At 42.0% G+C, this 26,933-nt stretch overlaps 2 protein-coding genes and 1 non-coding gene across 3 annotated transcripts in view; 1 reads left to right on the plus strand and 2 right to left on the minus strand.

The window, feature by feature from the left end:
• The window catches only part of ZBTB41 (zinc finger and BTB domain containing 41), a 29,548-nt gene extending 28,193 nt beyond the window's left edge, over window positions 1-1,355 (minus strand). The window contains exon 1 of the mRNA XM_052654110.1: window positions 233-1,355. Coding sequence (XP_052510070.1) covers window positions 233-1,355 — 1,123 coding nt within the window. The remainder of the gene's footprint in view (window positions 1-232) is intronic.
• A 1,563-nt stretch (window positions 1,356-2,918) lies between these two features.
• The window catches only part of CRB1 (crumbs cell polarity complex component 1), a 259,524-nt gene continuing 235,509 nt past the window's right edge, over window positions 2,919-26,933 (plus strand). The window contains exon 1 of the mRNA XM_052654054.1: window positions 2,919-3,019. Within this exon, the coding sequence (XP_052510014.1) occupies window positions 2,935-3,019 (85 nt within the window). The 5' untranslated portion in view covers window positions 2,919-2,934. The remainder of the gene's footprint in view (window positions 3,020-26,933) is intronic.
• On the minus strand, window positions 6,256-6,362 carry LOC128061916 (U6 spliceosomal RNA). The gene has a single exon (XR_008200767.1). It is a non-coding gene; the product is annotated as a U6 spliceosomal RNA (small nuclear RNA).

A 26,933-nucleotide genomic window follows, 5' to 3' on the forward strand; every position in this document is an offset into this window, starting at 1 on the left:
TGAGGAAGAGAAAATAAAAGGTAATGTAAATACTTAATTCCTGAATCACAATAAATTTATAATAACAGGATAAAGTACAGATCAAAAATCAAATACCCTCCATACTTTTCAAAAGTTATTTTCAAAGTTTAGTTTTTAATTATCACCTTTAAAGTATCCATGAAAAGTAAATTATTAGAGACAAGAAACATGCTTTCTTATTAGAGACAAGAAACAAGCTTTTCTTTCTTACCTATGCGGTCAAATGTCTTATCGCATTTGGGACACTGCAATATTTTTTTGTTACTGTTCTGAATGATTACAGGGGTTAACCCCTCATGAATGCTTCCGACAGAATCACCGGCCTCCGGCTCCTCTTCTGCATCATTCTGATCTTTTTCACTCTGTTCTTCAATGTCAGAATATTCATCTGACATTTCCTCCTCTAGCTCATCTTCTTCAGCATTATAGTCACTTCCGGGATCCTCAGAATCATTTCTGTCTGACTTTTCCTTATCAAAACTGTCTTGATTTAAATTGTCTGACCCATCACCACTTTCTTGTTCATCATCACTGGTGTCCTCAAACTTAACAGGGCACTTTCGATTCCGTTTTGATCTTCTTGTGGAAAAACTTCTCTCCAGCATTTTTAACCCATGTTTTTTCCCTAATAAAAGGGACCTATGGGTTTTCGACAAATGATTCTCTAAAGACTTCTTATAACAAAAATGTCTACTACAGAATTTACACTGATGATTACTTGATAGTCTTCCAGTTAATTCACTTAGTGTTTCTTCTGGTGATGACTTTTCCGTTAGCTCAGACTGAAAAGTGGGAACATTTTCGTTATTTAGCAGCTTAACTGCATCTATAATATCCAGAAATTTTGCAGCCTCTAAAACAAGAGGGATTTCATATTTGTACACAAAAAATTCTGATGTGTAAAGAAATTCAAGCAAATGCTGAAAAACGGAGTGCGTTACGTGATCCAGGGTGACAACATCCGTGCTCGGATTTTTGCTCAAACATGCATGGAAATAACTACTGCCAACAGCAACGACAACTTTATGGGCGCTAAATTCTTTTCCTTCTACTATGATAAGTAAGTCACAGAAAGACGGTTGCTTCTGCCTGTCATCATTCAAATACTTCAGCAAGTTCTTATTGTACTGCAAAGAACTCAGAAGTTTCCTCTGATCCGGGGAGGGAGGAAGTTCCTGATAACAGCGTAGGGTTTCAGGAGCTGGTCTTTCTGTGGAATGAGTGTAGGTTACTTGGTCACAGTCCTCTACAACATTTCCTTCCGGGGAATCTTTATGGTAGCCTAGATGGATCTTCTCGTCAAGATGTGAAGTAACCTTTCTCCTCTTCTTCATTGCAGTACAACGGTTTCAGAACAAGAAACTTCATAAGTGTCTTGAGGGATTTATGAAGGAAAACAGGATTGTCTGGGATCACAGCTTCTGGAGGGGCGTGCCCGAGGGTTGCATGGTCTGTGAAGAAGACAGTAGAACCACGTAAAACAACTCCCCGGCCCAGCCATCCTAAATCACTCGCGGTACTGTCAACCAATTCATCCTAAATGAGAAGTGAATTATGACAAAGTCGCCGCTTCCACGCATTCGTGGCTGAGATTTTAGGGCGGAGAACGAGAAGGGCCGGGTTAGAAAAAGCCAACAAAAGAATAATTTTGAAGGAGGCAGGGCACACCTCGCAGGCCCTATTCCCGAACGGAGTAGCGGGAAAGCGGGCAGCAGGGGAGGCTCCCCCGAGCCTGCCGCGGGGCAGGTCGAGGCGGCCACCTTCGCGATGCAAGAGCGCCGGGGCGCTGACACTCAGGCCGTCGCGGCCACGGAACCCACGTTCCCTCCCCCTCCCCGCCACCCATTAACACGTTTCCCCGGGGCGGTGAGGCGCACCTCATCCCGGCCGGCGAGCGTCCAAAGGCCGGAGGCGCCCGGCGGGACTGCCCTGGGAGCGTCGCGAAGACGAGGTCGGGGTCACCCGGGGGACGGTCGCCAGAGCAGAGCCTGCCCGGGCCCCCGCCGGGCAGAGACCGCGCCACCGACGGCGACCCCCCGCCGCCCGCCCACCGGCTCCCCGCGCGGACGCCCCGCGTGTCCATTTACCCGGGAACGCAGGGCTCCCCGCTGGCTCCCGGCCGCCAAGCTCCACTCCGGGCGCGCTCGCTCCGGCGCCGAGACACTTCCGGGTTCAGCCCCCGGCCCCGCCCGCCTTTCCCCTGCCGTCGCCCCGCCGCCGCCGCCGCCGCCGCGGCCACCGAACACGTCAGCCGCGCGCAGCCTCGCTGCCGCCCGACAGCCCCCAGCGCGCGGCCTTGCGCATGTGCGCGCGCTCACCCTCCCCGCGCATGCTCCGTCATGCCCCCGCTCCCGGGCGACCCCAGCGACGACACCCCGAGTCCGTTAGTCCGGGATTTCGCGGCGGTTCAGTGGCCGCTGTGACCGAGCCAGTCCGGCCCTGGGGGACAGCCTTGCGGGGACCGGCGGAGGAGAAGACGAGGCGGAGTTGCGGAGGCCTGGGCGGGGGCACCGCGGCGCGAGCGGACGGCGTCCTCCCGGCCTGGGGCGGTTCGCGGCGGCCCCTCAGCGGCAGGCGACAGCGTCTCCGCCTGCGCCGCCCCGCGTCGGAGGAACCCAACCGGACGCAGCTAATGCAGTTGCTCCTAAAATGAGTGTTTCACTTCTTACTGTCCACAGAAAACATTGAAAGTTGTACACATAAGCATACAGCTGGTAGGACAGGAAAGAAACCCGAAGCGAGAAAAGGTCCACAGGCTAACTTTGGGGGCCGGTGCCCGGGATTGTGCGTTTGGAGCGCAGTCCCGGCTGGTGCCGGGATGGCTTCCCTGAGGACTACACGTTTACCAGGCGGTCCTAGTCGTGTGGTTTTCCAGACACTGGGGAAATGAGGCAGAGGCTGACGCCGAACTGGATGGGTGAGCAGCTCGGGGAACCCATTCCCTGTTCCCCTGTGGATGGACCTGATACAGAAAAGTTATTCCTGAGACTTGTTAACGGTAAGGCAAACTTCGTTCAGTAGGTTCTGACCTGTGGGGGCGAGAATGGGCTCAATTCCAGGCAAGGAATAGTGGGAATTTGCAGCCCAGGAGCTGCCTGAGGGTGGCGGGCACGTCAGTGGATGAGAACTGCGAAGACATAACGCGGGGTGTCGGGGGATTTTGGCTAAACTGAACCAACAGGATTCTGGTTGAAGGCAGGTGGGATTGGTCACACATCACCTGGTGGGGTGGGGTTGGGGAAGAGGTTAAGGAACCAGGTATCAGATATAGAGGGTGGGCTATTCCGGCTAAACTGTCCTAGCAGGATAATTGAGGAGTGCAGAGACAAATACAGAAGCTCAAAAGCCAGAACCTAACTGAGAAGGGAGTTCAGAGGAGCCTGATTAAAATTTGGTCAAGGAGAATCTTGGAGACGGCAATGGCAACCCACTCCAGTACTCTTGCCTGGCAAATCCCATGGACGGAGGAGCCTGGTAGGCTGCAGTCCATGGGGTCGCTAGGAGTCGGATACGACTGAGCGACTTCGCTTTCACTTTTCACTTTCATGCCTTGGAGAAGGAAATGGCAACCCACTCCAGTGTTCTTGCCTGGAGAATCCCAGGGACAGGGGAGCCTGGTGGGCTGCCGTCCCTGGGGTCGCACAGAGTCGGACACGACTGAAGCGACTGAGCAGCAGCAGCAGCAAGGAGAATCTTTGTTAGACCTCATCCAATCAGTGGAACGTCTTAGAGCAAAGACTGAGCTTTCCAGTGGAAGCTGTTATCCTCAGGACTTCAACCTGAAAACTCTGCCTGGGTTTTCAGCCTGATGCTGTGAAGTGTCTGGACTGAAGATTGGAACATCAACTCTTACCTGAGTTTCCTATGGAAACTTCTATCCATAGGCCTGTACTATGGATTTCAGACTTACTAGCTCCCAGAATCAACCATGCAAGTCAATTCCTTAGAATATCAGTGTATCCTCTATCTAACCTGTCAGTTCTATTTTTCTGGAGAACCATCACTAGTACACTGGCAATGAACAATAGGAAAATAAAATTGAAAAATAATGCCTTTGTATTTTCCTCAATCATGTGGCACAAACATTCATGTCCCTAAGGTGTCAGAAGTCTTTGTCAAAGGAAGTAGCAGTGGGTTGGGTGCCGCGAAGGAAAGTGCAGAGCCAGGAAGCCAAGACAAAAAGGAAATCTATACTCTTTAGAACCTCTTCCCTATAGCTTCCTTTTGCTGATCTGTCATGGTCTTAATTCAACATCCTTTAAAAGGCTGTTTCACAAATTTATTTCTGAAAATGAAAATGTGTTTCTTCAGTTACTCATTGAATATCCATCGAACAACTATTCTGTACCCTGCATGTAACATTTTAAATAAGCTTAATCATAAAAGGTGTTATTTGACAGCATCAGAAATATAAAATACCTAGGAATATGAAATACCTGAGCACTTCCCCTAAAACACAATCCAGAGACATTAAAGAAGACCTAAATAATTGAAATATGCCATATTCATAGATTAGAAGAGTCCATATTGTAAAGATGTCAATCAAGGGACTGCTTTGTTGGTTCATTGGCTAAGACTCTGTGCCCCTAGTGCAGGGGGCTGGAGTTTGAACACTGGTCAGGGAACTAGATCCCACATGCTGTAACTGAGACCCAGCGTAGCTAAACACATATTTAAGAAAATCAAAAGGCAGGTGAGAATATATTTGAAAAACATATGTCCCCCAAGTAAAAAGAACTATTACAGCTAATGAGAAGGGAAAAAAAAATATTTAAAATGAGAAAATACTTGATCAGACATTTCTTGAAGAGATAAATATGTGAAAGGTATTATCTTTAAATTGCATCTTAAAGGAGATTATAATTAAAACCACAGTAAGGTGCATCCATAAGAATAACTATACTTGACTGATAATATCAAGTGTTGAAGATGTGTCAGCTGGAAGATAGATGTATCAGCTGATGAAGATAGATCAACTGGATATCTCATTTTATTTTTTATTTTTTGTTTTTTTTTAAATTTTATTTTTTTTAATTTTAAAATCTTTAATTCTTACATGTGTTCCCAAACATGAACCCCCCTCCCACCTCCCTCCCCATAACATCTCTGTGGGTCATCCCCATGCACCAGCCCCAAGCATGCTGTATCCTGCGTCAGACATAGACTGGCGATTCAATTCTTACATGATAGTATACATGACAGAATGCCATTCTCCCAAATCATCCCACCCTCTCCCTCTCCCTCTGAGTCCAAAAGTCCGTTATACACAGCTGTGTCTCCTTCCCTGTCTTGCATACAGGGTCGTCATTGCCATCTTTCTAAATTCCATATATATGTGTTAGTATACTGTATTGGTGTTTTTCTTTCTGGCTTACTTCACTCTGTATAATCGGCTCCAGTTTCATCCATCTCATCAGAACTGAATCAAATGAATTCTTTTTAACGGCTGAGTAATACTCCATTGTGTATATGTACCACAGCTTGCTTATCCATTCATCTGCTGATGGACATCTAGGTTGTTTCCATGTCCTGGCTATTATAAACAGTGCTGCGATGAACATTGGGGTACATGTGTCTCTTTCAATTCTGGTTTCCTCAGTGTGTATGCCCAGCGGTGGGATTGCTGGGTCATAAGGTAGTTCTATTTGCAATTTTTTAAGGAATCTCCACACTGTTCTCCATAGTGGCTGTACTAGTTTGCATTCCCACCCACAGTGTAGGAGGGTTCCCTTTTCTCCACACCCTCTCCAGCATTTACTGCTTGCAGATTTTTGGATCGCAGCCATTCTGACTGGTCTGAAGTGGTACCTCATTGTGGTTTTGATTTGCATTTCTCTAATAATGAGTGATGTTGAGCATCTTTTCATGTGTTTGTTAGCCATCCGTATGTCTTCTTTGGAGAAATGTCTATTTAGTTCTTTGGCCCATTTTTTGATTGGGTCATTTATTTTTCTGGAATTGAGCTGCATAAGTTGCTTGTATATTTTTGAGATTAGTTGTTTGTCAGTTGCTTCATTTGCTATTATTTTCTCCCATTCAGAAGGCTGTCTTTTCACCTTGCTTATATTTTCCTTTGTTGTGCAGAAGCTTTTAATTTTAATTAGATCCCATTTGTTTATTTTTGCTTTTATTTCCAGAATTCTGGGAGGTGGATCATAGAGGATCCTGCTGTGATTTATGTCTGAGAGTGTTTTGCCTATGTTCTCCTCTAGGAGCTTTATAGTTTCTGGTCTTAAAAATATGGAACGCTTCACGAATTTGCGTGTCATCCTTGCGCAGGGACCACGCTAATCTTCTCTGTATTGTTCCAGTTTTAGTATATGTGCTGCCGAAGTGAGCACTGGATATCTCATTTTAAAAAATATATATATTTGGCTGCATCTGGTCTTAGTTGCAGGTCTTGAGATGTTTGCTTCCTCAGGCAGGATTTTCTCATTTTTGGTGTGTGGACTCCCTAGTTGTGGGAGCGCTCAGTAGTTGAGGTGTGCAAACTTAGTTGCTCTGAAGCATGTGAGATTGTAGTTCCTGGATCAGAGATTGAACCCACATCCCCTGGCTTGCAAGGTGGATTCATAACCACTGAACCACGAGGGAAGTCCTTCATTCACTTCTTCCTGAAATGTAAAACAGTATAAGCACTTCAGAAAACAGTTGAACAATTTTGGAAAATCACACATCTTATAGGCTAGGCAGTCCATCTTTATTCAAGAGAAATCAAAGCATTAAATCGACACAAAGTCTTAAAAAATTTTATAGCAGCTTTACTTATGATAGCCCCAAATTAGGATCAACCCAAATGTCCAATAAGAGGCAAGTGGATAAATATGTAGAATACTATTACTGCAATAAGGAACAGAGCAATGCCAAAGGCAACAACCTAGATGAGTCTCAAACTACTCAAATGGTTAAGAATTCACCTGCAATGCCGGAGACTAGGTTCATTGCCTGGGAAAACTCCATGGGCAGAGGATCCTGGCAGGCTATAGTCCATGGGGTTGCAAAGAGGAGACATGACTAAGTGACTAATGCTTTCATTACTTAGCAGTAAGAAGGAACAAACTAATGCCAAAGGCAACAAAATAGATATCTCAAAATAACTGTGAATAAAAGACAAAATGAGTATATATTCCATATGATTTGATTTATCAAAAAACTACAAACTACAGATTAAAATGACAGTTTGTTGCTTAGTCACAGCAGGTGGCATCAGAATTTGTATAGATTTAAAAAGCGCACAAGAAAATTTTGATTGTAGCGATAATTTCACTAGTGTATACATATAGCTGATCAAATTATATACCTTAAATGTATACAGAGTATTGCATGATAAAGTCATTAAAACATGTCACTGACACACACACATGCAATGAAACAATGAAAAAGTTGAAATCCACAGGTCAAAATTCACAGGTCAATTTACTATTTAAAAAGGTAAAGTTTCAAGTCTGTGACAAAAATATAAGACTGTCCAATAAATGAAAATAGATAAACAGGTGGGCATCAGAAATAAAAGTAAGTTGTGTGTAACCTCAGCTAATTAAGATAAATTCCAGTTGAATATAAAAATATAAATTAAAAAATTGAAACCATAAAAGGAGTATAACAAAATAACAGTAAAATGTGAAGGTCTCTCTCACCATGAGTCAGAATTTAGAAGCAATTAAGGGAAGAAAGTTGTTACATCAACTATATAAACTTAAAAATATTTTACATGGAGGAATTCCAATATCAGCAATGGTATATTAAGTAGCTGGAACCAATTGTCCAGCTGTAAACAACTAGTTCAATTTTTTTTTTAGACAAAAGCTACTGTTTGAATGCATGGCGTAGCTACCAAGGTTGTATATGAGGAATTGTGAGGGCCTGGACTGCAAGAAAAAGAGGCTCAAAGAGGTGATCTGGCGTTACTGACTGGAAAGAAGCAACTGAGAGGCTGATAACATGAGCAGATCCTTGACAGAGCCATGAGGCAGGGAGATAAAAGCTGAAATTAAAGGACCCCTCCCACAAAAAAAGAACCCTAATAAATACCCCATGTTTTCAGCTGGAGTTATGAAAGTCCTAACCTATGAGTAAGAATGTACCAGAAATAGACCAGTCTTCATGTACTGATACTCTTAACATTTTTATTTCTTATTTGAGAAAGACAATGAGGAATTGCTCCTTCTTTTAGCCTACCTGCCTGCCAGAGGCAAAACCAGTCCTGTCTTGATTATGATGACATCATCCAGACTCATTATTTTTTTAACTTGGTCATTCTACATGACTTGTGGGATCTTAGTTCCCTGACTAGGGATCAATCCTGGGCCCTCAGCAGTGAAAGTGTGGTGTCATAACCTGTACCACCAAGGAATTCCTAACTTGTTAAATTTTAATATGCAGCATCAAACACATACCTATACATACAAAGGCTATTCCCAAAAAAGAGACAAAACAGATAAAACATCCACAGAAGATGAAGAAAATGAAGTTATTAGACCAATACAGCAAATAAACCATGAGTGATATGTTCAAGGAATTGACAGAATATTGAAATTTTAAACAAAAAAATGGAAATCAAACACAAATTCTAGAACAGGAAAATACAATAGGTAAGTCTAAGAAGAGTGGGTATGATTAACCTACAATTAGAAAGAACTGAAGAGAAACTGTTGAAGTAAAAGATAAATCAGAAGAAACATCCAGAATAAAACACAAACCAAGAATGGATAATACAGAAAAGAGGAAAAGAAATATTTAGAACACATAAAATACCAAACATAAATCTTAATAGAACCACAGCAGCAGGAGAGGAAAATGAGAATGAGGAAGATGTAGCATTTTAAAAAGAATAGCTGAGAATTTCCCATTGATGAAAAGCATCATGCCAGAGATTCAAGAAAAAGTAGGAATTCCAAGCAAGATAAGTTCATAGAAAAGTAAAATTGGGCATGTCCTAGTAAAACTGCTGAAAATTGGAAGTAAGGAAAAAAATTTAAAAGCATCCATAGGAGAAAAAAGGGACTTCACAGGTGGCGCAAGTGGTGCTAGAACCCCCTGCCAGTGCAGGAGACAAAAGAGATGCAGGTTCCATCCCTGGGTGGGGAAGTTCCCCTGGACAAGGGCATGGCAACTCACTCCAGTATTCTTGCCTGGAGAATCACGTCGACAGAGAAGCCTGGCAGGCTCCAGTACATAAGGTTGCACAGAGTCAGACATGACTGAATTGACTTAGCGGGCATGCATGCAGGAGAAAAAGGGGTATTGGCATTAGAGGAGCAAAATTAGACCAAGAGGTGACTTCCCAGTGGAAGTTTTTGAAGCCCAAAGACATCTTCATGATGCTCGTAGAAGACAGCTGCTGAGCTAGAAAAATATCCTTCAAATGAGAAGATAAAAACTAGTTGAAAGAAGCCAATCTTGAGAGGATTGGCCACCTGATGTGAAGAGCCAACTCACTGGAAAAGACCCTGATACTGGGAAAGACTGAAGGCAGGAGAAGGGAATGACAGAGGATGAGATGGTTGGATAGCATCACCAACTCTGTGGACATGAATTTGAGCAAGTTCTGGGAGTTGGTGATGGACAGGGAGGACTGACATGCAGCAGTCCATGGGGTTGCAAAGAATCAGACACGACTGAGTGACTGAACTGAACTGAAACAGCCTAAAGATAAAAGAAAATAATCACAATATAATTTACAACTTATTTCGAACTGGATAATAATAAAAATATATCAAAACAAATGTGGTATAGCTAAAATCATATTCAGAGGGCAACTTTAAATGCTCACACTAGAAGAAAAATGGAAAATTCTCGATCTATGCATTAATTTCAAGAAATTAGCACCTGCCCCCCACCTCAAAAAATTTCCAGAGATTATAAGACTGGAAACACCCAAAACCAGATATCAATAAAATGGAAAGTATTTTTTTTTAATATTATTTATGTAGTTGACTGCATTGGGTCCTAGTTGTGGTGTGTGGGAGCTTTGCTCATGACATGTGGGCTCTTCATCATGGCACAGAGCCTTCCCTCTAGTTGGGGCACACAGGCTTTAGAGCGCCTGGGCTCAGTAGTTGGGGCCTAGTTGCCTGGTGGCATGTGGGATGTTAGTTTCCCAACCAGGGATTGAACCTGTGTCCCTTGCATTGGAAGATGGATTCTTAACCCCTGGACCATAGCACTTATTTTTTTAAAACCGTAAAATTATTTTTTTGTTGTTAAAAAAAGCAGTACACAGTTGATAAGGAACTCTTACCTTCCTGTGTGCCATTTGTTAAGTTATTGTGTATTAACTTCAAGTCTCCCCTTCAAAATTCTGCGTGTGATGCTGGGCTGGCACTCAGATTTACAGACTGGCTCCCTGTTAGTTCCTGAAGGGAAAAATAGATATTTTTAAAAAGTAAGAAAACCGTGGTTGGAAAGTCACAAGCTCTCTATCTTGTAAAAGTACCAGAAGGAAAGGACACTATCAGGAAAGTGAAAAGACAACCTAAGAATGGGAGAAAATACTTGCACATGATAAATCTGATGATCTAGTATCTAGATTCTATTTAAAATTTTTATGAATCAAAAAATAAAATAATCCAGTTTTAAAAATGGACATTGGATTTGAATAGACATTTTTCCAAAGAAGATACATAAAGGCCAATAAACACATGAGAAGTTGTTCAGTGTCACAGTCTGTATAGAAATGTAAATTGAAACCACAGTTTACATACCTACCACATCACACCAACTAGGATGGTCGTTATTAAAAAGATAGATAACAAACATTGGCAAGGCTGTGGAGAAGTTGGAACCCTCATAACTGCTGGTGGGACCAGGAAATGGGGCACCTACTTTGGAAAATGTTTTGTCAGTTTCTCAAAAAGAGAAGCGAGAGTTACAGTACGAGAGTTGCAGTACGAGAGTGGCAGTACGAGAGTGACGGTACGAGAGTGGCGGTACGAGAGTGGCGGTACGAGAGTTGCGGTACGGGAGTTGCGGTGCGGGAGTTGCGGTACGAGAGTTGCAGTACGGCCTAGCAATTCCACTCCTAGGCATATACCTGTTGTTCAGTCTCAAAGTCATGTCTGACTCTTTGCGACCCCATGCACAGCAACATGCCAGGCTTCCCTGTCCTTCCTTCACTGTCTCCTGGAGTTTGCTCAAATTCATGTCCATTGAGTTGGTGATGCTATCTAACCATACCTAAGTAAACGAGAAACTCATTTTCATGCAAAAACTTGTACACAAATGTTTATGGCAGTATAAATGTATATATGTATGACATAATCGTCAAAAGGTGGAAGCAAGCCAGATGTCCATGTTGATAAATAGATATTAAAATTTGGCTTATTCATAGAATTTAACATTCTGTCTTGAAAGGTATTAAAGTATTGATACATGCTACAACATAGATGAGTCTTAAAAAATTTTAAGTGAAAAATGTGAAATGTAAATAACCACGTAGTGTATGATTCCATTTATATAAAATGAATAGTGAAATTCACAAAAACAAAGTAGATTAGTAGTAAGAGTCTAGGGAAAAGGGGAGTGGACGAATGACTGCTGATGGGTACAGATTTCCTTTGGGGTAATGAAACTGTTCTAATATTAGATTGTAATTTTACTTGTGCAACTTTGTGAATACGCTAAGTGAAAGTGAAAGTCGCTCAGCTGTGTCCAACTTTTTGCAACCCCTTGAAATTCTCCAGGCCAGAATACTGAGTGGGTAGCCTTTCCCTTCTCCAGGGGATCTTTTCAACCCAGGGATCAAACCCAGGTCTCCTGCATTGCAGGCAGATTCTTTACTAGCTAAGCCACAAGGGAAGCCCAAGAATACTGGAGTGGATAGCCTATTCCTTCTCTGGTGGATCTTCCCAACCCAGGAATTGAAAAACTCCTGAATTGTCTGCTTTAAAAGGTTAAATTTTATTTTATATGAATTACATTCAATAAAAATCGTATATTCATTTTTGTAATTGTAACAGCATTAGTTCAGTTCAGTTCAGTCGCTCAGTCGTGTCTGACTCTTTGAGACCCCATGAACTACAGCACACCAGGCCTCCCTGTCCATCAACAACTCCCAGAGTTCACCCAAACTCATGTCCATCGAGTCGGTGATGCCATCCAGCCATCTCATCCTCTGTCATCCCCTTCTCCTCCTGCCCCCAATCCCTCCCAGCATCAGAGTCTTTTCCAATGAGTCAACTCTTCCCATGAGGTAGCCAAAGTATTGGATTTTCAGCTTTAGCATCAGTCCTTCCAAAGAAATCCCAGGGCTGATCTCCTTTAGAATGGACTGGTTGGATCTCCTTGCAGTCCAAGGGACTCTCAAGAGTCTTCTCCAACACCACAGTTCAAAAGCATCAATTCTTCGGCGCTCAGCTTTCTTCACAGTCCAACTTTCACATCCATACATGACCACTGGAAAAACCATAGCCTTGACTAGATGGACCTTTGTTGGCAAAGTAATATCTCTGCTTTTGAATATGCTATCTAGGTTGGTCATAACTTTTCTTCCAAGGAGTAAGTGTCTTTTAATTTCATGGCTGCAGTCACCATCTGCAATGATTTTGGAGACCCAAAAAATAAAGTCTGACACTATTTCCACTGTTTCCCCATCTATTTCCCATGAACTGATGGGACCAGATGCTATGATCTTAGTTTTCTGAATGTAACAGCATAGAAAATGCTTATATAATTTTTATGCATAAAAGAGTGCTTTTTGTTCACAGGGTATGGTCACGTGTAAAAAAGTTATACTGAGTGAAGTTTGGAAATCATTGCATCAAAACATTAATAGAAATTCTCTCCAGGTTATGGGGTGATATAGGATTTTCTTTTCTTCAATTTTTTAAAAAATATTTCAACTCTTCTATTATAAACATGTATTTTTGGCATCATTGACTCAATGGACATGAGTTGGAGTAAACTCTGGGAGACAGTGAAGGACAGGGAAGCCTGGTGTGCTGTCATCCATGGGGTCACAAAGAGCTGGACATGACTGAGCAACTGAACAACAACAACATTTTTTAATGAGGAAAAAAAGTTTTTTTAAAAAGTACCATAGAGAAAATGTGTCAGATAATGTCGTAGTGCCTGTAAGGCTCTTAGATGTTAGACTTCAAAGTCAGAGTGTCACATATGCTGAGCAAGGACTCAGAAAGCTTTGCCATTGTCACCTTATGAAAACACAAGGACTATAAAAACATAGTCTCGGGGACTTTTCTGCTACCTAGAAGAAATTTTTTTTCAACTTTATTGAGATATAATTGACAATAAAATTGTAATATATTTAAAGTGTACAATGTGATGACATACATACACATTATAAGTTAATACACCATCAAGTTAATTAACACATCCATCACATCACATGTCTTTAACACATCCATCAGCTCACATTACATTTTTTAGTGAAAATATTTACGTTCTACCCTTTGCGCAAATTTCAATCATACAGCACTGTGTTGTTATCGTCACCATACTGTGTATTAGAGCGTCAGACCTCATTCATCTGATAACTGAAAGTCTGTGCCCTTTTGTCAATCTCTGCTTACTTTCCCTACCTCCCAGGCCCTGGCAACTGCTTTTGTACTCTCCGTTTCTATGAGTTTGACCTTTTTTTTTTTTTTTTGATTCCACACGTAAGTGGTAATATGTATTGATAGTGTTCGTATTTGTCTTTGTATATCTGTCTGGCTTATTTCACTTAGCATGATGCCTTTAGGTTGCAAAAGGCAGAATTTCCTTCTTTTACTGAAGGCTGAATAATATATATAAAGAAATATAACATTTTCTTCACACATTCATCTGTTTACAGACACTGAGGTTGTTTCCATAATTTGGCTATGTTGAATATTGCAGTGAAATAGGAGTGCATATATCACTTTGAGATAATGGTTTCACTTTCTATGGATATATTCTCAGAAGTGGGATTGTTGTATCATATGGTAGTTCTATTTTTAATTTCTTGAGGGACCTCCAAGCTGTTTTTGACAGTGGTTGTATCAGTTTATATTTCCGCTAACAGTGTACAAAGATTTCCTTTCCTCCACATCCTCACCAACATTTGTTATCTTTTGTTTTTTTGATGATGAACATCCTAGTGGAGGAGAAGTGACATCTCGTTGTGGTTTTGATTTGCATTTCCCTGAGGATTGGTGATGTTGAGCAACCTTCCATGTACTTGTTGGCCATTTGTATGTCTTTGAAAAACTGTCTGTATAGGTCCTTTGCCCATTTTTTCATTGGGTTATTTGTTGTTGAATCGTATGGGTTACTTGTATATTTTATTAGGTAAGTGGTTTGCAAATATTTTCTCCCATTCTGAAGGTTGACTATTCAGTTTCCTGATGGTTTCTTTTGCTATGTAGAAGCTTTTAGTTTGATGTAGTTCCACTTATTAATTTTTGCTTTTGTTAAATCCAAAAAAATTATTGCTGATAGCAATGCCAAGGAGTTTGCCAACTGTTTTCTTCTAAATATTTTATGGTCTCAGGTCTTACATTTAAGTTTTTAATCTATTTTTGAGTCGATTTTTGTGCATGGTGTAAGAGAAAGCTGTGGCTGTTCGGCTTTCCCAATACGTTTACTGAAAAGACTGTCTTTCCCCCATTGTGTATCTTGCTCATTTATCAGTTAATCGACCATATACGCACAGGATTACTTTGGGCACTTGATTCTATTCCATTGATCAGTGTATCTGTTTTCATGCCATTACAATATTGCTTTGAAATCAGGAAGTATGATGCCTCCAGCTTTGTTCTTTTTCAAGATTGCTTTAGGTTTCCTTTAAATGGAAAAGAAGCAAAAATCTATAGGAAAAGGAAAATCCCAACAAGAAAGGCAAATACATAGAAGGATTGAAGATCACTTAAATAAGCCAGTATGTAGATTTAAAAAAAGAAAACAAAATTGTGAAAGCAACTATAACTACAATGAACAGTAAAGTGATAAGCTTGAAGATGCAAAATAATGACATCAAAAACACAAAATGTGGGGGAAGGAAGTGAAAAATATTAATCTCTTTGGACATTCCCTCACATAATATACAAACATAAACTCAAAATAGTTTGAAGACCTAAATGTAAAACATGAAGCCATGAAACTCTTAGAAGAAAACATAGGGGAAACACTCTGACATAAATCATGGCAGTATTTTCTTCATCAGTCTCCTCAGGCAAAAGAAATAAAAAATAAACAAGTGGGACCTATAATGATTGACTTCACAGCTTTTGCACAGCAAAGAAAGAAAACCATCAACAAAACAAAAAGAAAAACTATGGAACAGGAAAAAAATATTTGCAGATGATTCAACTGACTGGGGTTAATTTCCACAATATACAAACAACTCATACAGCTCAGAATCAAAAAACAAATGAGCCAATTGAGAAATGGACAGAAGACTTGAATAGACATTTTTCCACAGAAGACATACAGGTGGTTCACAGGCACATGTAAAATGCTCAGCTTTACTAATTATTAGAGAAATGAAAATCAAAACCATTATGAGGTATCATCTCACACCTGTCAGATGGCTGTCATCAAAAAGTCTGCAAATAACAAATGTTGGATAGGATACAGAGGAAATGAAATCTTTGTAAATTGTTGTGTGATAGTCACTCAGTTGTATCCAATTCTTTGTGACCCCATGGACTGTAGCCCACCAGGCTCCTCTGTCCATGGAATTCTCTAGGCAAGAGTACTGGAGTGGTTGATGGAATGGTACAGCTACCATGTGAAATAGTAGGGAGGTACCCTAATAAACTAAAAATAGAACTACCATATTATCCAGTGATGGATATATATATATCCAGAAAAAAATGAAAACAGTAATTGGAAAAGATTCACAAACCCCAGTGTTCATACCAGCCCTGTTTACAATAGCCAAAACATGGAAGCAACCCAAATGCCCATCAACAGATGACTGGATTCAGGAGAGGTAGTACACATACAGAATGGAATCTTATTCAGCCATAAAAGGATGAATACTGCCATTTGCAGCAACATGAATGGACCTGCAGAATATTATACTTGGTAAAATGTTAGAAAAAGACAAATACTGTAGGATATCAGTTATATATCGAATCTGAAAACTCATGCAAATGAATGTATATACAAAACAGAAGCAGCCTCACAGATATAGAAAACAAGTCTGTGCTTACTAAAGGGTAAAGGGTGAAAGGAAGGAGAAGAGTGTTAATGGCTCAGTCGTGTCCGACTCTTTGCGACTAGGCTCCTCTGTCCGTGGGATTCTGCAGGCATAAATACTGGAGTGGGTTGCAATGCCCTTCTCCAGGGGATCTCCCCAATCCAGGGATTGAACCAGGGTCTTCTGCATTGTGGGAAGATTCTTAAAATCTGAGTCACCAGGAAAGCATCCCATTTTCCCCCTAAAAGGTTATTTATTTGGCTGAATGGGGTCTTGGTTGTGACAGAGGGATCTTCGCTGTGGTGTGAGGGCTTCTCTAGTTGCCCTGAGGCATATGAGATCTTAGTTCACCAGCCAGGGATCCAACCTGCATTTCCTACACAGGAAGGCAGATTCTTCACCCCTGGAGGGACAAATTCGTGGGATTAACAGGTAGAAGCTACTATATATAAAGTAGGTAAGCAACCAGGATATACTGTATAGCACAGAGAATTCTACCCATTATCTTCTAATGACCTATAAAGGAATATAATATGTAAAAATACTGAATCACTAGTCTTTACACCTGAAACTAGCACAGTATCGTAAATCAACTACATTTAAGTTAAAAAAAAGTTGAGGGAGTGGGGGTTACGTTTTTAAAGGATAAAAAAAGTAAGAACTAAGTAAAATAAAGTAGAAATATTTGTAATAAGTAAAACAAGTGGATTAAACGAAACACTTCGAAGAAGTAAAAATTAAACCTGGAACCTGCAACACCCTGAATTAGGTTGAGGAAGGTATTCAAGAGGGTTGAGAACAAATCATACTTGACAGCTCAGTGCCTATGCTGGTTCCAGAAGGGTTTCTGATATGAGACAAGATGAAAGAAGCAGGGAGGAGGTGGAGGGTGTCAGAATTAGGCCCTGTGCTGTAAGAGCCTCAGGTAACAAAGATCGGGTTTGCTTTCTTCTGCCAGAAAGCTTTAAGTTGATTTGTCAAGGACATCAGATGTTTGTTTGGCAAAATGGTAACATGGAGTGAAAATTTTATTGCTTAGCGTGACCATCTGCAAGGAAGAGACTTGTAAATCCTCTAAAGAGTGTGCTGGGATGGAAGGTGGTCAAGTTGGGTTATCAGGCTTTTCATTTTGCCTGGTGTGTACAGTGTGTAAGGCAAGGCTAGAGAAGAATCAGGACAATAAAGGAGGTTTTTAGAGGTCACATTGCAGCGGAGAGAAGAAAGCAAAGGAGGGAGGCATTTCCAGGAGAGATGACAGTTAAGAAAAAGACCTCAGTTTTAGGTGGTACCTGCTCCTGGCTTTGGGAGTATGCTGCTGATTCACGAGAAGCAAGCGGTCGGTAACCGCAGGAGTGGCATAGAAGATTGCAGGATGAGTTCAGTTTTGGAGTCAAAGCACACCTTTTCCGTCCTGTTGGTGTCAGCTTGTATGCTTTTCAGACTGCAGTGAAAATCATAGAGATATGCTCAGCCTTTCAGTTCTTTCTGAAAAATAATGATTTTAAAATCAGTGATTCACATTTTTTCCCATTGAAAAAATCATACATGTTTTAAAGAAGAATGAAACATTTGTCTGGTGATGTGGTATAGTATATCTAAATTATTTCTACATTAAACACAGAGTAAAAGATATTCTTCTAGAAAACATCCAGTATATGGGTGTGTGTGCCCAATTTTATCTTTTACTTTTCTTTTTAAATTTTTGCTTTGAAAGTGTTTTACTTTCCCAGAATTTAATGGCCTATTTACATAATAGATTCTGAAACTCAGAGCAACTTCCTTGGAACCCAGAGGAAATGAATAGATGTTGATATACATTAGTGAAGGTCATAAAACACAGTTACATTAAATTTTTTAGGTGAAAATTCTTTTGAATATATTAAACCTGCACTGCAGAAGCACACTAAATTTTTATGGATAAACACTTTTTTTCCCACTGGAGGGTGCAATTCATCAGTGTATCAATATTTCCACAGTTCCTTTAATGAGTACACTTTATAAAAAATATCAGATAAATGATTATTTCCATGTGGAATGCAGAGTAGATTTTATGAAACTTTAAATAAATGAAATTTCACTAATAGGAATCTGGGCTTTATTCTATAATATACCTTTGATTTAATTAGGATCAAGTGATTTTTAAGCTAAGTGTATTTTTTTATTCTCTTTTTTGGATACTGCCTATGACTTTCTTGGTTTTTAATACTGCAAAAATGTATGCTAAAAATTCATAATAAAGAAAAATACAGCCCTGCTTATTGTGAAATTTTTGCAGTGGTTTTCTTTAGCAGTCTGTATTTATTTAAAATTCTCTATGAAATACAGATTATTAGACTGTGCAGTAATAATGTGTGGTCTAAAATTAAATGTGTATTTAATAAGCATAAAATGAATATGTCCATTTAGTTGAATGTTTTGTTTTCATTATATGCCTTCATGTAGTATGAAGGCTTTTAATAAAGTGTGTCTTAGATATAACATTAGTAAAATATAGATTTTAATAACAGCCATATTTATTGATTACCAATCAGTTGTGTCTCAGCAGAATTTTGTACTGATTAACTTTCTGTTTTTATTTAGTTCTCACAGCAACCTTAACAAATAGGTACCATTTTTCCCCACTTCAGAGAAGAGAAATCTGAATTGTCTTGTGACTTACCCAAGTTTATACTTACCACAGCTCAAGCTGAGGGGCCTGACTGCATGGCCCAGACGTGATCATTGTTTAATAGCTGTGTTAGACTTATCTTTGCCAACTCCTGTTACCCAAATAGCAATGTCTTGATTTTTATTTTAGACACTTGAAGGCAGGCACGTTGCATTGCAGCTAATGTCTCAAAGATGTCCACCAACTATTATGGTTTTTCCTTGGCCAAAACTGATGGAACTCCCTTAATCATGACTTAGAGAAATGGTGACTCAGACTCTTAATTGCCTATCCCAGCAGCTCTTCTCTCCTCCCCTGCCCATAGCAGGACCCTAAGATTGCCACTCAGAAGAGAAGACCACATTGTCTCAGCTCATGCGGCCTCAGAGATGCGTGGCTTGTCAGCAGGTGGGCAAGGAAATGTGAAGTGTAACTGTTGGGTAGGACTTCCAGGGGGACTTCTTAAGATACAAGATCTGTGGTCTGTGGCACCTACTCCTGCTTACTCTCTCCTCCTGCCTCCAGTGCCTGCATGAAGAGCAGCAAGACATTAAGCATCCAGTTTAGACCTTCAGGCAAGATGCTGGGATGAAGAGCAAGAGAGGCAAGGAACTTCTGTCTCCTGTAAGCCTCTATTTTGAGGTTTTCTGCTATAGGCTGCTATCTTTAATCATATTAACAATTAAGGATTTTTGCAAGGTTTAAAAACCCATGTTGTCAGTCCTCAGTCAATACCCAACCACAGCCTTTCTCAGTAGATGTGACCCTACCATGAGGCCATCAAACATCCTTTTAGTCTATATTGATTTTGAATATGTTATTGGGCTAGTGACACACATTTGCTTAATTCTACACCATCATTTCTTTAAAGATTGCTTCTTCCCATAGTTTAAAATTAATTGCAAAGCTTGTTCTACTCAGGGTAATAATTTGCAACTTGCTTTTTACCATTGTCAATTTAAAATATTTTAATTCATGCCAAGTGTTACTTCCCTTTTTGTAGCCAGGAAGAGTACTATGGTATACTGTTCTTGAGGTCAAAGAAGTTAAAAGTATTTTTATAAGATTAACAACATGATTTGGCAGTAAAGAATAAGTATGACACAGTCATTTTGTATAAAGAAGTTCACTAACTTCCTGGATTCCCAGCATTTCCTCTTTGCTCGGACACAAACCTTGATTTTGCCAGCTTCTCTTTAAACTTGCCACCAGCCTCTTATTTTAAGGAAAAGAATAAATGAAGTTTGCTTTAAGGCCCTTTCCTTGAGGTTTAATCGATGTTTGGGAAAAATTACATGAAACTTCCTAGGTGAGAAGATGACAAAAGGTCTGTGGGAGGCAGAATATCATACAGATTTTAAGATTCTGCGAACAAAGGTCCGTCTAGTCGAGGCTATGGTTTTTCCAGTAGTCATGTATGGATATGAGAGCTGGACTCTAAAGAAAGCTGAGTGCCAATGAATTGATGCTTTTGAACTGTGGTGTTGGAGAAGACTCTTGAGAGTCCCTTGGACTGCAAGGAGATCCAACCAGTCAATCCTAAAGGAAATCAGTCCTGAATATTCACTGGAAGGACTGATGCTGAAGCTGAAGTTCCAATACTTTCAACACCTGATGCAAAGAACTGACTCACTGGAAAAGACCCTGATGCTGGGAAAGATTGAAGGCAGCAGGAGAAGGGGATGACAGAGGATAAGATGGTTGGATGGCATCACTGAGGTTGAGTGATGCCAGGCTTCCCTGTCTACCACCAACTCCCTGAGCTTGCTCAAACTCATGTCCATTGAGTTAGTGATGTCATCCAACCATCTCATCCTCTGTCACCAGTGATGTCATCCAACCATCTCATCCTCTGACACCCACTTTTCCTCTTGCCTTCAGTCTTTCCCAGAATCGGGGTCTTTTCCAATGAGTCAGCTCTTTGCATCAGGTGGCCAGAGTATTGGAGTTTCAGATTCAGTGTCAATCCTTCCAGTGAATATTAAGGACTGATTTCCAGTTCTTCGGGGCCAGGGCAGCCAGCCTCACATCAAAAGGAAGGTGCACTCAGAGCCTGGGTTTCTGTTTCTAATGCCCTTCCTCACTTCACCTCTTACAGTCAGAGTCCAGCTCATTCACAGTCTTGCTTCTAGGAGGGAAGAACAAAAGGAAAACCCCCCAGTCGGCTCTTCTGCTTTCTCTCCCAACCTTCTCAGATTAACTCCTTTCAGAATGGCCTAAAACTATGTTCTGGGAGAGCACACAAGTATTGAAAACACTTAGGTAAACACATACTGGGAGTGAAAAAATGCTTGATTGAAACAAAGGTAGGAAGGATGACTTGTATCCTCCTCAGCTTTTGCCCTTTCCTTCTTGTTCCTCAGCGACTTGTATCTGATGGTGAGTCCATGTCACGTAAAATCCAGGACTTAAATAAATTAGAGCAACAAGACACTAGGTTTCAGTATATCAACATCTAAAATGAGGTGAATTTGATAAGATAATTTTCAGAGAACAGCTAAGACTAAAGGTGAGTAGGGGAATGGATGGGGCATTTCATATGGAAAGTAGACCATTGTATGATGATTAAAGACACCTGCAGCGTCCTCAAGGATTCAGGGGAACTGTCGGTTAGGTTTCTTTAGAGCGTTTAATAAAGTTTTCACATACAAACATAAAGTATTACATAAGACACAAGGTTTGCTTCTTGTACTCGATTTGCAGTCTTAACTGAATGGTCTTTGTGGGTAGGATTTAACAAACCCTCAATAATTAGAGTAAAATTTAAGATAGTCAGTCCTGTGGTGACAGGATCCTAAGGCTGAGAGCAGATTCACTGAGTTGTCTGTATTACCTCTAAATCTGTACTCATGAGACAGGGCAGAATGCCCTTGAGGGCTTTATGTGAAGGAAAAAACACCTTTGCCCAATGCAAGGAGGACAGGACTGTCTCTTCCCCATCTAATTACCAGTGCTTTCACAATTTGCATTTAAAATTTGAAGAGTGTCCTCCACCTTGTCTGCTGCCAGACTTGTCTCATACGGTTTTTTCCTGCCTATTCAGGAGAATAAGCCTGGAACTAGATTCTGAGGGTGCTGGAAGCAAAGAGGGATATATCGTGAAGTGGATCAGGTACAATATGGAAACACTCTCTGAGGATACAGGGTATCATAGCTGAGCAAGGACCCTGGGAAACAGTGCGTCCATACAGAAAGGTCGGCATTAGTACCAGGGACAAGGTGAGCAGCCATGCAGCCACGCCAAGCAAGGTGGAAATGCCAGAACTGACATCGCAGATGGCAAACGACTAGGCAAAGTGGGCCTGCTAGACGATGCACCGCTAGGGAAGCCCACTAGGGGCTGGCTCCATGGGGGGCCTGAAAGGTTCTTGGTCCACAGTGAGGAATGAGTTGGTGAGAGGGGCACCGACCGTGGAAAGAATCTCAGGAGTAGTTCTCCACAGGCCAGAGAGTAAGAGGCTGTTTGTGGTGTGCAGGATAGCATGCACGTGTGCATGCTCAGTCGTGTCCGACCCCTTTGCTCCCGCCAGGCTCTTCTGTCCATGGGATTCTCCAGGCAAGAATATGGGGGTGCGTTGCCATTCCCTTCTCCAGGGGATCTTCCCAACCCAAGGATCGAACCTGCAGCTCCTGTGTCTCCTGCATCATTAGGCAGATTCTTTACCACGCCTCCACCTGGGAAGCCCAGGTAAGTATGATAATGGCCTCCCAAAAATGCTCGGGACCTAGTTCCCAGAACCTGTGAAGATGTAACTTTCATGGCCAAAGGAACCTTGCAGATTTGATTAAGGATTTTAATATGAGGATCTGATCCTGTATTAATCTGGTGGGCCTACTCTAGTCACAGGGGTCTTTATGAGAGAGAGGGTCAAGGAATGAGGTGTGACTTGGGATCAGAGGTTGGAATGAAGTGGTCATGAGCCAAGGATGCTGGTAGCCTGTGGAAGCTGGGGAAGGCAAGTAAATGATTGTGCCCTAGAGCCTTATGAAGGAATGCAGCTAAGCGAACCCTGATTTTAGCCCAGTGGGACTCGTTTTGGATTTTGGCCTCCAGATCTGCAAGAGAATAAATTTGTGTAGCTTTTAGCCACTGTTTTTGGTACTATTAAAATAGCAACAGGAGAAGACTTCACTTTTAAAGAACTGGACTAACTAATGGGGATGACCCCCTAAAACAGGGCAGACCAAATGGCCGTGCTTAGCAGTTAGGACTCAGGTGGGTGCAGTTCTGATAAAGACAAGCAAGGTTTGAGTGGCAGTGAGAACTGACCCACGTAGAGGCTGTGGCTCCCAATACGTGGGGTCCCAAAGAAGCCAGAGAAACGGGCAGCCCACGTGGACACCGCTAAGTCTACACAATGAGAAGAAATCAACGATGGATGACCAGGAGGCTGAAGCCAGATACTTCAAAAAATACTCATGATTCCTTTCCCAGTTTTTGGATTTGAACCACTTTTCAAACCCATCGAGCCAAGAAGAGATCAGGTTTCCAATGGGAAGGATTCTCAAAATGTATATATGGTAATAATTTATCTAATGCTTCCACAATAGACCCTGTTGTTGCTATTCAGTCACTAAGTTGTATCTGACTATTTGTGACCCCATGCCCTGCAGCACGCCAGGCTTCCCTGTCATTTACTATCTCCCAGAGTATGCTGAAACTCATGTCTGTTGAGTTAGTGATATTATCCAACCATCTCATCCTCTGTCACCCTCTTTTTCTCTTGCCTTCAATCTTTCTCAGCATCAGGGTTTTTTCCAATGAGTCAGTTCTTCAGGTGGCCAAAGTATTAGAGCTTCAGCACCAGCCCCTCCAATGAATATTCAGGATTGTTTTCCTTTAGGATTAACTAATTTGATCCCTTTAGAGTCCAAGATGGAGAAGGCAATGGCACCCCACTCCAGCACTCTTGCCTGGAAAATCCCATGAATGGAGGAGCCTGGTGGGCTGCAGTCCATGGGGTCACTAAGAGTCGGACACGACTGAGCGACTTCACTTTCACTTTTCATTTTCATGCATTGGAGAAGGAAATGGCAACCCACTCCAGTGTTCTTGCCTGGAGAATCCCAGGGACGGGGGAGTCTGGTGGGCTGCTGTCTATGGGGTCGCACAGAGTTGGACACGACTGAAGTGACTTAGCAGCAGCAGCAGAGTCCAAGAGACTCTCAAGAGTGTTCTCCAGCACCATGGCTCAAAAGCATCAGTTTTTCGGTGCTCAGCCATGAAGTTAAAAGATAGCTCCTTGGAAGAAAAGCTATGACAAACCTAGATAGCTTATTAAAAAGCGGAGACACACTCACTTTTCTGACAAAGGTCTGTATAGTCAAAGCTATGGTTTTTCCAGTAGTCATGTATCTATGTAAGAGTTGGACCATAAAGAAGGCTGAGAGCTGAAAAATTGATGCTTTTGAACTGTGGTGTTGGAGAAGACTCTTGGGAGTCCCTTGGACAGCAAGGATATCAAATCAGTCAATCATAAAGGAAATCAACCCTAGATATCCATTGTAAAGACTGATGGTGACGCTGAAGCTCCAATACTTTGGCCACCTGATGTGAAGAGGTGATACGACTCGTTAGTGATACGACCTAAATCCCAGTCTGTGAGAGTCTGAGCCCTTAGCTCACCAGGCCTTTCTTGGGGTATAGCCATTGTATTTGACTATTTGCTATCAACATTGGTCAAGAATGCATGAAGCTGGGAGCCAAATTTCTCCTGATGTTTCTAGTGTATGGTTGGCTGACAACCTGTTTTCTTATTTGATACCTGCCTAACTTTTGCACCGTAACTTCCCTGGTGGTGCAGAGGTTAAAGTGTCTGCCTGCAATGTGGGAGACCTGGGTTCGATCCCTGTGTCGGGAAGATCCCCTGGAGAAGGAAATGGCAACCCACTCCAGTATTCTTGTCTGGAGAATCCCATGGACCGAGAAGCTTGGTGGGCTACAGTCCACGGGTCACAAAGAGTCAGACATGACTGAGCAACTTCACTTTTGCGCCAAGTTCATGATCCTCCCAAGGAAGCCAGTGAGTAAGATGGGGATACATGGGCCTAGCCATTTCTGCCCAGTGTGAGATCTCTCTTCTAATGAACTCTTTGTTGCAGAACTCCCCTTGAGCTCACAGACAACTTATCCATCCTGCATCATGATTTGATCAATCCCCTGCCAGATTCTATCCCTCCTTTTGTCTTTACCTTGTGTTACCTATCTCCTCCAACAAATTAAGTATTTCTCCTAACTCCATCTCTGTGTCTGCTTCTTAGAGAACCTGAATGACTTCACAAGGAAGTGGGATAGGGTATAGACATGTGGATGGCCTATGGGAGTGGACACACTGTCTAAAGATCTTTGTACCAGTTGTGGTAGTAGTTTTAAGTGTCTCCAAATTCTTTGATACTCTTCTTCAAGAGTTAGAGTCTAGTTTTTTCCTCTTCTTGACTTTGGGATAGGCTTCTTTCTAATGAATAGAATAAAGGGAAAGTAATGATGAGCAGCTTTGGCGACTAGTTGGCAGAAGGCACTGTAGCTTCCTGCTCCTCTCTTGTATCCCTTCCTCTGAACAAAGTCAGGCACCGCATCATGAGGAATGGGACCAGAGAGCCCCCTGAGATGGAGAACAGAGGCCTCCCACCAACAGCAGGTGAGCGAGTCTGGAAGTGGTTCTGTTAGTCCCCAGACTGCAACCCTGGATGGCAAATTGACTGCAGCCTCTTCAGGACCGGAACCAGAAGCAGCTGCTTCTGGACTCCTGTGCGTGAGCTGATACAGACAAATGTGTGTTGTTTCAAGCTGCCAGTGTTGAAGGATTTTGTTATGCAACAATAAATAACCACATATTTATAAAAGACTGTCTGAAAGTATCCACTATTGCAGAAACACTAAACAGACAGAATGACTCACCCAGCTGTCATCAGTCAGCCTGTTATCAGCAACTCCTGTGTTAGTAAAATGGTTTCAAAGATGGAGAAACCATGGGGACAAGGATGAAAGCTATTCGTGATCCTAACAACTTGGGCTTACATTCATCAAGGCCTATTTAACTATTTCCGTGGCTCCCAGAAGCCTGAACTGATGGCAGTGGTGGACAGCACTGCAACACCTGCGAGGACATTCACTTGCCCAGTGGTGACCACATAGCTTCTTTCTGTGGGGCAGGGGAGGGCATGTGCCCTGGGAACCCACAGGTCATATTAGTTATAATCTCACTGAGCACCTGCTGGCCGGACAGAAAGATGGGAACGTCTGTCAAAAGCTCCAAAATCACTGCAGATGGTGACTGCAGTCATGAAATTAAAAGATGCTTGCTCCTTGGAAGAAAAGCTATGACCAACCTAGACAGCATATTAAAAAGCAGAGACATTTCAAAGATCCGTCTGCTCAAAGCTATGGTTTTTCCAGTGGTCATGTCTGGATGTGAGAGTGGGACCATAAAGAAAGCTGAGCACCAAAGAATTGAGGCTTTTGAACTGTGGTGTTGGAGAAGACTCTTGAGAGTCCCTTGGACTGCAAGGAGATCCAACCAGTCAATCCTAAAGGAAATCAGTCCTGAATATTCACTGGAAGAACTGATGCTGAAGCTGAAATTCCAATACTTTGGCCACCTGATGCAAAGAACTGACTCACTGGAAAAGACCCTGATGCTGGGAAAGATTGAAGGCAGGAGGGGAAGGGGACGACAGAGGATGAGATGGTTGGATGGCATCACCGACTCAATGGATATGAACTTGAGCAAGCTCTGGGAGTTGGTGATGGACAGGGAAGCCTGGCGTGCTGCAGTTCATGGAGCAAAGAGTCGGACACAACTGAGCGATTGAACTGAACTGAAGAAGTCAGCTCATAAACAATTCAAGGGTGGAGTGTCATCCTCCAGGAAGTAGCGTTTGTTGCAAGCCAGTGAGCACATGTGGCTCTGTGTCTCCAGTGGGCAAGTATGTGGGAACCGAGGGTGGAAACAGGAGTGGCCCAGCCTGCCCACCTTTTGGGTGCCCAGTTGGTGGCCTTGTACCTTTTGTCCCTGTAACTTTGAGACACTGAAACATGTTATGAGGACCTCATTTCAAAGGGGAAATAATTGCATTTGGTTCCTATTATGGGCTTGCCAAGTGGCTCAGTGATTAAAGAATCCACCAGCCAATGCAGGAGAT

This window comes from Budorcas taxicolor, chromosome 16 (assembly GCF_023091745.1).
Source record: "Budorcas taxicolor isolate Tak-1 chromosome 16, Takin1.1, whole genome shotgun sequence".
In the NCBI taxonomy this organism is placed as follows: Eukaryota; Metazoa; Chordata; class Mammalia; order Artiodactyla; family Bovidae; genus Budorcas; species Budorcas taxicolor.